This window comes from Pollachius pollachius, assembly GCF_949987615.1.
Source record: "Pollachius pollachius genome assembly, chromosome: 10".
In the NCBI taxonomy this organism is placed as follows: domain Eukaryota; kingdom Metazoa; phylum Chordata; class Actinopteri; order Gadiformes; family Gadidae; genus Pollachius; species Pollachius pollachius.
In genome coordinates this window covers 5,390,346-5,401,919 of record NC_136943.1, presented here as the reverse complement: position 1 = coordinate 5,401,919, position 11,574 = coordinate 5,390,346, and the positions used below count along the sequence as shown (strand labels likewise).

The 11,574-nt window shown below is 42.3% G+C and overlaps 3 protein-coding genes across 3 annotated transcripts in view; all 3 read left to right on the top strand.

The window, feature by feature from the left end:
* Positions 1-120: 120 nt before the first annotated feature.
* LOC307081618 (protocadherin beta-15-like) lies at positions 121-5,840 on the top strand (the record flags this gene model as incomplete). The annotated part of the gene is made up of 2 exons (XM_079744866.1): positions 121-798; positions 4,101-5,840. The coding sequence occupies 2 exons, from the start codon at positions 121-123 to the stop codon at positions 5,838-5,840; spliced, it is 2,418 nt and encodes an 805-aa protein (XP_079600992.1).
* Positions 5,841-6,411: 571 nt separating this feature from the next.
* Positions 6,412-8,724, top strand: LOC307081617 (protocadherin alpha-8-like; the record flags this gene model as incomplete). The annotated part of the gene is made up of 1 exon (XM_079744865.1): positions 6,412-8,724. One exon carries the CDS (start codon positions 6,412-6,414, stop codon positions 8,722-8,724), a length of 2,313 nt encoding a protein of 770 aa, XP_079600991.1.
* An 824-nt stretch (positions 8,725-9,548) lies between these two features.
* LOC307081616 (protocadherin alpha-10-like) overlaps positions 9,549-11,574 on the top strand; it is a gene marked incomplete at both ends in the record, with an annotated part of 83,088 nt that continues 81,062 nt past the window's right edge. The window contains 2 exons of the mRNA XM_079744864.1: positions 9,549-9,627; positions 10,510-11,034. Coding sequence (XP_079600990.1) covers positions 9,549-9,627; positions 10,510-11,034 — 604 coding nt within the window. The remainder of the gene's footprint in view (positions 9,628-10,509; positions 11,035-11,574) is intronic.

The following is an 11,574-nucleotide window of genomic DNA, read 5'->3' as shown; positions in this document are numbered from 1 at the left end:
TCAATCTGACGGTGGAAATATTATCATAACCTACTAGAGATCGAGTGGACTATTTTTTCGTTGATCTCATATATCCTCGATTCACCTTTGACGGTGTTCAAAAGGAAGGATTGGAACATTATGGAGAAAAATGAACACCCGGCAAGCATTGCTTATGCCGTCGGTTTTCTCTTACTTTTGTTGTGCAACGTTTCGGCGCAGATCCGCTATTCCATAACCGAGGAAGTCAAAAAAGGAACGGTGGTTGGTAATATCGCAAAGGATTTGGGACTGGATACGAATTCATTGAAGGAGAGAGGATGTCGAATCGTGCCCGGGTCTACGGAGTCTCTGTTCCAGGTCAACCAGCACGATGGTTTATTGTACGTCAAGGAAATCATTGACAGGGAGGCCGTGTGCGAACGAACCATTCCGTGCTTGATCAATCTGAAAACTGTTCTGGAAAATCCTCTTGAGATTCATTATGTTGTTGTCGAGGTGCTAGACGTGAACGATCACTCTCCCAGCTTCTCGGAGAAGGAGGCTCGTTTAGAGGTTTCTGAATCCAGTCAGCCAGGATTACGAATTCAACTCCAGGCCGCTCGAGACTCGGACGTTGGTCAATTTACAGTTCAAGAATATAAACTGAGCCACAACGACCACTTCCGTTTAGAAATTAAAGATCGTGGAAAAGACGGGAAAATACCCGTGTTGAATCTGCTAAGGCCGCTCGATAGGGAAACAAAGGCCAGTCATAGATTACTTCTTACTGCCATCGATGGAGGAAAACCCCCGAGATCAGGTTCAGTGCAAATCCAAGTGGATGTTTTAGATGTTAATGATAATATGCCAATTTTTACCAAAGAAGTTTATGCTGTTAATTTGAATGAAAATTCCCCTATAGGCACCACCGTAATACAAATAAATGCCACAGATATAGACCAGGGATCGAACGGAGAAATCCTCTATTCTTTCGGTAATAACGTGGACCGCTCAATACTAGAGCTTTTTCATATAGATCTAAATACAGGTGAAATTATTGTGCAGGGTTTACTAGATTTCGAAATGGCAGAGAGCTATGACATTGATATAAAGGCATCAGATAAGGGACCGGCTCCTTTCAAGACAGACAAAAGTGTATTGGTTAATATTGTTGATTTGAACGATAATGTGCCAGAAATAGAAGTAACTTCGTTTTCAAGGGCAGTTTCGGAAGATGCTCGACTAGGAACGACTGTTGCATTAATAAGCGTGAATGATCTAGATTCTGGGCTTAACGGCAAAGTCGTTTGCTCTTTAAGTGATGACATTCCTTTCACGTTATCACCTTCTACTCAAGACAAAATGTATTCGTTGGTCACGAAAGCCCCTTTAGACAGAGAGAAGCAGTCTGGATACAATGTTAGAATTATTGCCAGCGACTCAGGAGTGCCAATGCTATCTTCAGAAAAAAATATACACATTGTTGTATCAGATGTAAACGACAATAGTCCTACATTCCCATTAAGCCATTACACATTCTATATCACTGAAAACAACAACCCAAGTGCTTCCCTTTTTTCAGTCAGAGCCTCTGACCCAGATGAAGATTCAAATTCCCTCATTTCATATCATATACCAAGAGAGGAACGGGACCATTCGTCCTTTCTTAACATCAACCATGAAAGCGGCGTTATAGTGGCCCATAAAAGCTTTGATTTTGAAACTCTTAAAACGTTCCCATTTCATGTTGTTGCCACGGATGGGGGAACTAACTCACGAAGCAGCAACGTCACTGTTCATGTGTTCATTCTGGATGATAATGACAATCCTCCGGTTATCTTACATCCGGTCAGCTCTAACGGTTCTGCTGAGGGAGTGGAGGAGGTTCCTCGCAATGTTCCTGCAGGCCACCTGGTGACTAAAGTGAGAGCCTACGATGCTGATATAGGATACAACGGCTGGATGTTATTCTCACTACTGGAAGTGAGTGACCACAGTCTCTTTGGTTTGGACCGCTATACTGGACGGATAAGAACACTGCGCTCATTCACCGAGACAGACGAGGCTCAACACAAACTGGTCATACTGGTCAAGGACAATGGGAACGTGTCACTCTCAGCAACAGCTACTGTGGTTGTCAAGCTGGTGGAGCCCAAAGAGGCCATTTCAGCTTCTGATGTGAAAAGTGTTTCAAAGGCAGACGATGAGAGCAATGTCACTTTTTATCTGATGATTACTCTGGGCTCTGTCTCCGCTCTCTTCATCGCCAGCATCATCGTGTTGGTTGTAATGCAATGCTCCAAACCAAGGGAACTTAGTGCTGCCAAGTATTTACAAGAAACAAACTATGATGGAACTCTGTGTCACAGCATCCAGTACAGATCTGGAGAGAAACGCTACATGTTAGTTGGACCCAGAATGAGTATAGGATCTACTATAGTCCCTGGGAGCAATGGAAACACTCTAGTGGTCCCTGAGAGGAGGAGTACATCTACAGAGGTAAGATCAATGAGATATTGAATTGTTTGATTGTGTTGCTTATTTTGATAAAGGGAATAATTAAACCCAAAATGAGTATAGCATCTAAAATAGCAACAATATAGGGCAGCAATTGGAATACTTTGTGGTTTCACAGACCAGACATGGTTCTGAAGGGCTAAGAAGACTGTTGTCTTTATCATCATCATATCAATGCTGCAAAACCTCACCATTTAAAACTTTGAACATTCATACGTTCATTTCGGTAATTTGTTTTTTCGTTTTAAATAATCAGAACGGCACACTCCACGGTCCTGATGAAGGTCTTTCTGCTATATATCGATATAGCTATACATCTATACATTTATAGAATTATACATATTTTTTCTATCTATCCATGTATCTATCTATCTTTAGATCTATATTTTTGTAACAACAAGGGGGAATGACTCACGCATGCCTATAATGCATTACCGTGCTCTCCGTGGTACTGTTTTCAAATGCCATCTGGTTAAGTCGGTATCTATATGCTGCCGTCTATGCTTTTTCTAAAGGCATTCCCCCAATACGATTCTTGTTCACATTTACAAAGCCATGTCAATATTTGGTGCCACATGTACCCATACTTGGGGATATTCAGAGAGCGTTTCCGTTGTCTCACGGGCCGCTGCAGTCTGTCTGGTGGTCGTGGGATGGCAGTGTAGCCAGCAAATGAAAACACGGGGTCTCATCACAGCCTCTCGTCATTCATAGCCGCCCACCCCCTTGCCATTCTGTAGTTGTTTCGGTCGAAGCATTCGTTCGTGTGATCTAGGCTATTTATTTGAATGAAAAACAACAGCCGTAAAAAAAAAAGAAGATAAAGATAATTTGACAGAATCGTTTGAATTCAGGAATATGGTGGATACCACTCATTCGAGGGATCGGTTTTAGTTCTAGGACTTTGGACTACATTAGATTGTATTAATCGAACGATGGAACAAAGACGACGGGAGCCATGGAGGCTGCTCCGGCGCCTCGATGCTTTTTTGGTCACGTTGGTTTTTATTTTTCATACTGCCTCTGCACAGGTTCGGTATTCCATATCCGAGGATATTAAACGAGGAAGCATTGTGGGAAACGTCGCGAAGGACCTTGGACTTGATGTAGCTATCTTAAAGGACAGAGGATTCCGTATCGTTTCTGGCTCGAACGAACCGCATTTTGAGATCAACCAGAAAGACGGCAATTTGTATGTGAGCCAGGCTGTGGACCGGGAGAGGATGTGTGAGCGGAGCAGTGTTTGTCTCGTCAATCTGAAAACCGTTCTAGAGAACCCCCTGGAAATACACTACGTGTCAGTGGAGGTGGTGGATGTAAATGACCATGCTCCCGTTTTTTCAGAGAAAGTCCAACGTCTTGAAATATCTGAATCTGTATTACCAGGTGCTAAATTTACATTACAGGCTGCACATGACCAAGATGTTGGGTCATATTCTGTCCAACATTACAAACTGAACCAAAATGAACATTTTCGTTTGGAGATCAGGGATAGAGGGAAGGACGGTAAAATACCTATTCTCAATCTGCAGAAGCCACTCGATAGAGAGTCAATGAGTAGTCACAGATTACTGCTAACGGCTTTGGATGGAGGAAAACCTCCAAAATCCGGTACTGTACAGATTATAGTGAACGTACTAGACGTTAATGACAATTACCCCGTTTTTACTAAAGATAGCTACTCCGTTATGTTGAGTGAAAACTCGCCTATTGGCACCACCGTGTTACAAGTAAATGCAACGGATCTAGATGAAGGATCCAACGGTGAAGTAATTTATTCGTTTGCTAATCATGTCAACGAACAAATCCGCAAAGTATTTGAAGTTGACGCCAACAAAGGATTCATAATTGTAAAAGACGTGATAGACTTTGAGACAGACGACAGCTACGAGATTGATATACAGGCGTCGGACAGAGGATCCGCTACACTTAAAACAGACAAAAGCGTATTGGTAAAAATAGTTGATCTTAATGATAATGCACCCGAGATAGAAGTGACATCCTTTTCCACTGCTCTCCCCGAGGATTCCAGAATTGGAACCACGGTAGCATTGATCAGTGTAAGTGACAAAGACTCCGGTCTGAATGGAAAAGTAGTTTGTTCTATGACGGCAGGTTTGCCTTTTACAATAATGCCATCGTCCCAGGAAAACATGTATTCTGTCGTTACCAAGAGCACCCTGGATAGAGAGAAGCGATCCCAATACGACTTAACAATTATGGCTAAAGACACCGGTGAGCCAGCACTCACGGCTGACAGGAAGATTAGTGTTCTTATATCAGATGTGAACGATAACCATCCGGAGTTTATATTCAGCAAATACGATTTTTATATCAGTGAAAATAACGTAGCGGGAGCTCCAATGTTTTCAGTCAAAGCGGTTGATTCAGATGAGGGTAGCAATGCGCTTGTTTCTTATCGCATTCTCAAACCTGAAGGTGACATTAACAAACTGGCCTCTTTTTTAAATATAAACCCGGAAAATGGCGAGATATTAGCTCTGAAGTCTTTTGATTTCGAAGTGGAGAAAACATTCCAGTTCAAGGTGTGTGCCTCGGATTCTGGAACTCCGTCGCTGAGCAGCAACGCCACAGTCAACGTGTTCATTCTGGATCAGAACGACAACGCGCCCGTTATCTTGTACCCGACCAGCACCAACGGTTCCGCAGAAGGTGTGGAGGATATTCCACGCAACGTGAACGCGGGTCACTTAGTCTCCAAAGTTAGAGCTTATGACGCCGACATTGGATATAACGGATGGTTATTATTTTCCATACAACAAATCACTGACCACAGTCTCTTTGGTTTGGACCGCTATACTGGACGGATAAGAACACTGCGCTCATTCACAGAGACAGACGAGGCTCAACATAAACTGGTCATACTGGTCAAAGACAATGGGAACGTGTCCCTCTCAGCAACAGCTACTGTGATTGTCAAACTGGTGGAGCCCAAAGAGGCAATTTCAGCTTCTGATGTCAAAAGTGCAGCGGCAGACATTGGGGATAGTGGAGTGACATTTTATTTAATGATAACTCTGGCGTCAGTTTCCACTCTTTTTCTTATCAGTATTATTGTGCTGATTGCAATGCAGTGCTCTAAAACCACGGACGTATCCTCCAAGTATTTACCAGAAACAAACTATGACGGAACTCTGTGTCACAGCATCCAGTACAGATCTGGAGAGAAACGTTACATGTTAGTTGGACCCAGAATGAGTATAGGATCTACTATAGTCCCGGGGAGCAATGGGAACACTCTAGTGGTCCCTGACAGGAGGAGTACATCTGCAGAGGTAAGAACGATCAAATATTTAATTGTTCGATTTTTTTGCTTATTTTGCTCACAACAACAACATTAAATCCGGTCAAACGAAAACAAGCTTTTTCCACATTACACCTTCTTTGTCATGGTTTATGTCGACAAATTGTTTTGAAATAGCGTCACATATATTTTCTTATCAACCGAAAATAGTTATCTATATTTTAGTTAATTCTACGAAGATGTGTGTTCATTAAAACAACTAATTGTATTTAGTGTTTTGATTGTCTTTGTCTCAGTGCTTACCACACAGTTAAGGCTTACATATTTCCACTTCAGGAAGTGCTGGCAATGTTTCTCTGAATCGTTTGGTGTCAGTATAGATTTAGAAAATATCGTATTTTGAACGACCACCCTCTGCCTGTAAGCCCGCCTCCATAACCCATTTCGTTTACAATATCAGTGAAGCAGCAGCTTTCCCTGGATACTACTACATTGTAATTACACGATAATTGTGGACAACATCTAAGCTTTTCAAATGGCAAAATGAGAATCGATTCAATTCCATTATAGTTTTCTCCCACTTTGTATTTTTTACATTTTTTTGTTAAATCATGGAACAAAGAGGGTGTGTAGCCGCGCGCCTCAGACAATGGCGATGGCTCGTCTGCATGCTTCTGCTGTTATGGACCGTGGCCTCCGCGCAAATACGATATTCCATTTCGGAGGAGGTCAAAGAAGGGACCGTGGTTGGAAATATAGCCAAGGATTTGGGACTCGATACGAAAACACTGAAACACAGAGCGTTTCGTATTGTGACTGGTTCTACGGACACACTGTTTCGAGTAAATCTGGAAGACGGAATATTGTATGTCGATCGACAATTAGACCGAGAGGAGATATGTGGACAGATCAGCGCTTGTGTGATCAACTTGAAAACCGTTTTAGAATCCCCACTTGAAATCCATTACGTATCGGTAGAGATTCTGGACGTGAACGACCATTCCCCCACCTTCCCGGAGAAAGAGAAGAGATTAGAAATCTTTGAGTCAGCGCTACCCGGCGCTCGGTTTCCACTGCAGGCGGCCCATGATCTGGACAGTGGCGTTCACTCTATCAAACAATATAAACTCAGCTCTAATGAACATTTTCGTTTAGAGGTGAACGATAGAGGGGAAGATGGCCTGATCCCTATATTACATTTACTGAAACAGTTAGATAGAGAAAGTATGGGAAGCCATAAATTACTGCTTACTGCTATGGACGGAGGAAAACCTCCTCGATCAGGGGCTATTGATATTCTTGTTGACGTTTTGGATGTGAATGACAATTGGCCCATTTTCACAAAAGACTCGTATACCGCAGAATTACAAGAGAATTCTCCTATTGGTACGACAGTTTTACAAGTAAACGCCACAGACCTCGACCTAGGATTGAACGGGGAAGTGGGTTATGCATATGGTAGCAACGTCAAAGAAAAGATACGGAATCTTTTTGATGTAGATATTAATACAGGTGAGATCGTTGTGAAAGGAGTCATTGATTATGAAGAAAAAGATAGATATCAGATTGATATACAAGCATCTGACAAAGGAAGTATTCCTTTGACAACTGACAAAAGTGTAATTATTAAAATAGTAGACTTAAACGACAATGCCCCAGAGATTGAATTAACGTCATTTTCTAGCACGATACCAGAGGACTCCCGACAAGGAACCACAGTGGCTTTGATCAGCGTTAACGACCGGGATTCAGGGGTCAATGGGAAAGTGTTTTGTTCTATTAAGAACAAAGTCCCATTCGAATTGACCACATCGTTGCAGGATAACATGTACTCGGTGGTCACCAAATCCGTCTTAGACAGAGAGAGAGAGTCTCACTATGACATTGCAATCATGGCCAAGGATGGAGGGGATCAGTCATTATCATCAGAAAAAAACATTAGAATTGATGTGTCAGATGTGAATGACAACAGCCCCAATTTTTTAATCAGCCCTTATACATTCTATGTTCCTGAAAATAATAACCCAGGAGCATTGGTATTTTCGGTAAGGGCCTCTGACCGCGATATAGGAGACAACGCTCTAATTTCATATAGCATTTTCAAAGACGAAGTTCAACATAACAAGCTCACCTCCACTCTAAACATAATTCCTGAAAGCGGAGACATTTTTGCACTTAGAAGCTTTGACTTTGAAAGTGTAAAAACCTTCAAATTTCAAGTGATTGCCCGAGACTCTGGAAGTCATCCACTTAGCAAAAACGTCACTGTGACTGTGTTCGTCTTGGACCAGAACGACAACCCTCCAGTTATCTTACATCCCATCAGCTCTAATGGTTCTGCTGAAGGAGTAGAGGAGGTTCCTCGCAATGTTCCTGCAGGCCACCTGGTGACTAAAGTGAGAGCGTATGATGCTGATATAGGATACAACGGCTGGCTGCTGTTCTCACTACAGGAAGTGAGTGACCACAGTCTCTTTGGTTTGGACCGCTATACTGGACGGATAAGAACACTGCGCTCATTCACAGAGACAGACAAGGCTCAACATAAACTGGTCATACTGGTCAAAGACAATGGGAACGTGTCACTCTCAGCAACAGCTACAGTGGTTGTCAAGCTGGTTGAGCCCAAAGAGGCCATTTCAGCTTCTGATTTGAAAAGTGCAGTGACTGACATTGGGGATAGTGGAGTGACATTTTATTTAATGATAACTCTGGCATCAGTTTCAACTCTTTTTCTTATCAGTATTATTGTGCTGATTGCAATGCAGTGCTCTAAAACCACGGATGTATCCTCCAAGTATTTACCAGAAACAAACTACGATGGAACTCTGTGTCACAGCATCCAGTACCGATCTGGAGAGAAACGCTACATGTTAGTTGGACCCAGAATGAGTATAGGATCTACTATAGTCCCTGGGAGCAATGGAAACACTCTAGTGGTCCCTGACAGGAGGAGTACATCTGCTGAGGTAAGGGGATAATAATTAACTATTGTTTTGTAATATATCATGATTTTGGGAAGGTTTATAAATCTATTAGATATTATATAAAATATAATTGAAATAAAACGCCCAAGTATTTCTTCAGAATATTCCAGCAAACGAATAATGGCGTTATTGGTAATATTACTAATGATTCGTCCTACAAATGATGAGATCGATATTTAGGCATCAAACAAATGAGGCCTTTTGAAGGACTACTACAAATATTATTGATATTGTAAGCATGCTTGTGTGGGTTATTTTAATGCAATGCACATTGCTAAGGGTTAGGAAAAAGAAGACATCGTCAATCATTTGACAGCTGTATCACCAGATAGACATCCGTGATTCAACCAAGAATATTGTTTTGCAATGCGGGACAATTGCCCCTCAAGAGGTCAGTGTTACACCAGGAGCACGTAGAACGATTCCCATCCTCCCATCGGCTTTTGTTTGAGAACGGAATAGAGGAGAGGTTTGAGTCAGAACGGATTGGGAAGGACAAGGTGCGGTTTATTTTAATATGTTGGACCTGGCGTTTTGAACGGAAAGCTTTGTACCGCAATGTTTTTAGTTATAGATGCTTGTTGTTTTTTCATCTAAACATGGGGGGTAAATCACTCGGACAAAATACTACCTTTGTTAGGCCGGTTTTCTATTGGTCCCTCCTATGGCTGTTTTTCCAAGAACAGGTTTCGGCTCAATTAAGATACTCTATTCCAGAAGAAGTAAAACATGGATCTGTCGTTGGGAATATTGCAAAGGATCTTGGCATCGATATCTCGTCTTTGATTGATCGCCGCTTTCGAATTGTGTCAACGACTATGGATTCTCTTTTTGGCGTAAATCAGAACAATGGAGACTTGATCGTCAATGGGAAAATTGACAGAGAAGAGCTGTGTCGTGGGGACAGCGCTTGTCTAATGGAGCTTAAGATTGTCGTTGAAAATCCTCTTGAAATCCAGTATCTAGTCATAGAAATTACTGATGTTAATGATAACTCCCCTCGTTTTCCGGAAAATGAGCAAACGTTTGAAATAGGAGAACATACGTCTACGGGAATGAGATTTAAACTCCAAGCTGCTCGTGATCCTGACGCCGGAATAAACTCAGTACGCACATATACATTGACGTCTAACGATCACTTTGAAATAGATGTGCGGCAAAGTGATGACGATAAAATACCATTCCTAGTTTTGAAGAAGGCGTTAGACAGAGAGCAAATGAGCGAACACATGCTGGTTTTAACAGCCATTGACGGAGGTAAGCCTCGCAGATCTGGTACTCTGAATGTTTCCATTATCGTCCTTGATATTAATGATAACCGCCCTGTTTTCAGTCAGGATACCTATCATGTTACAATCAAAGAAAATGTTCAAATTGGATCTTCTGTCATATCAGTGACTGCAATAGACCGAGATGAAGGGGTTAATGGTGAGATAGAATATAGTTTTGGCAAAACCTTGAGCCGAATCGTTTATGATATTTTCGAACTGAATAGCTTAAGTGGAGAAATTAAAGTGAAAGGAGGTGTGGATTTTGAGGAAGCAGAGGTTTATAAGATAGATGTGCAAGCCTCTGATAAAGGGACACCACCATCTTCAACCGAGTGCAGGGTCATCATAAAGATACAAGACCTGAATGATAATCCACCAACTATAGAAGTTACATCCCTCTCAAACACAGTGCCAGAAGACACCAAACCTGGCACAGGTATTTCCTTGATTAGCGTGTCAGATAAGGACTCAGGTGTGAATGGTAAAATAATTTTAAGCCTCACCAAAGACCTTCCCTTTGAACTGAAACCCACCTATAAAGACAACGTCTATTCTATTGTCACTAAGGGCTTGCTGGATCGAGAGACGGTGTCTCATTATGATATAACGATCACCGCGGCAGACTGTGGGGACCCTCCGTTGTTAGCCTCCAAGACCCTCGGGGTTCAGATAGCGGATGTGAATGATAACAGTCCGTCTTTCCTAAAGAATCCAGTAGAGTTGTATCTAGTAGAGAACAACGCAGTGCTAGCCTCCATATTCTCAGTGAGCGCTTCTGACCGGGATCTGAATGAAAATGCAGCCATAACGTATCATATTCTCAGACAAGGGGGTCCCAAAGATATGGCCTCATTCCTCAATGTGAACTCAGATAACGGACAGATTTCTGCACTGAAAACATTTGACTTTGAGTCTCTAAAAACGTTCACATTTAAAATAGTGGCCTCTGACTCTGGAACGCCAGCATTGAGCAGTAATGTTTCGGTGAACGTGTTTCTTCTGGACCAGAACGACAATCCTCCGGTTATCTTACATCCGGTCAGCTCTAACGGTTCTGCTGAAGGAGTAGAGGAGGTTCCTCGCAATGTTCCTGCAGGCCACCTGGTGACTAAAGTGAGAGCCTACGATGCTGATATAGGATACAACGGCTGGCTGTTATTTTCACTACTGGAAGTGAGTGACCACAGTCTCTTTAGTTTGGACCGCTATACTGGACGGATAAGAACACTGCGCTCATTCACAGAGACAGACGAGGCTCAACACAAACTGGTCATACTGGTCAAAGACAATGGGAACGTGTCACTCTCAGCAACAGCTACTGTGGTTGTCAAGCTGGTGGAGCCCAAAGAGGCCATTTCAACTTCTGATGTGAAAAGTGCAGTGACTGACATCGGGGATAGTGGGCTGACATTTTATTTAATGATAACTCTGGCTTCAGTTTCAACTCTTTTTCTCATCAGTATTATTGTGCTGATTGCAATGCAGTGCTCTAAAACCACAGACGTATCCTCCAAGTATTTACCAGAAACGAACTATGATGGAACTCTGTGTCACAGCATCCAGTACCGATCTG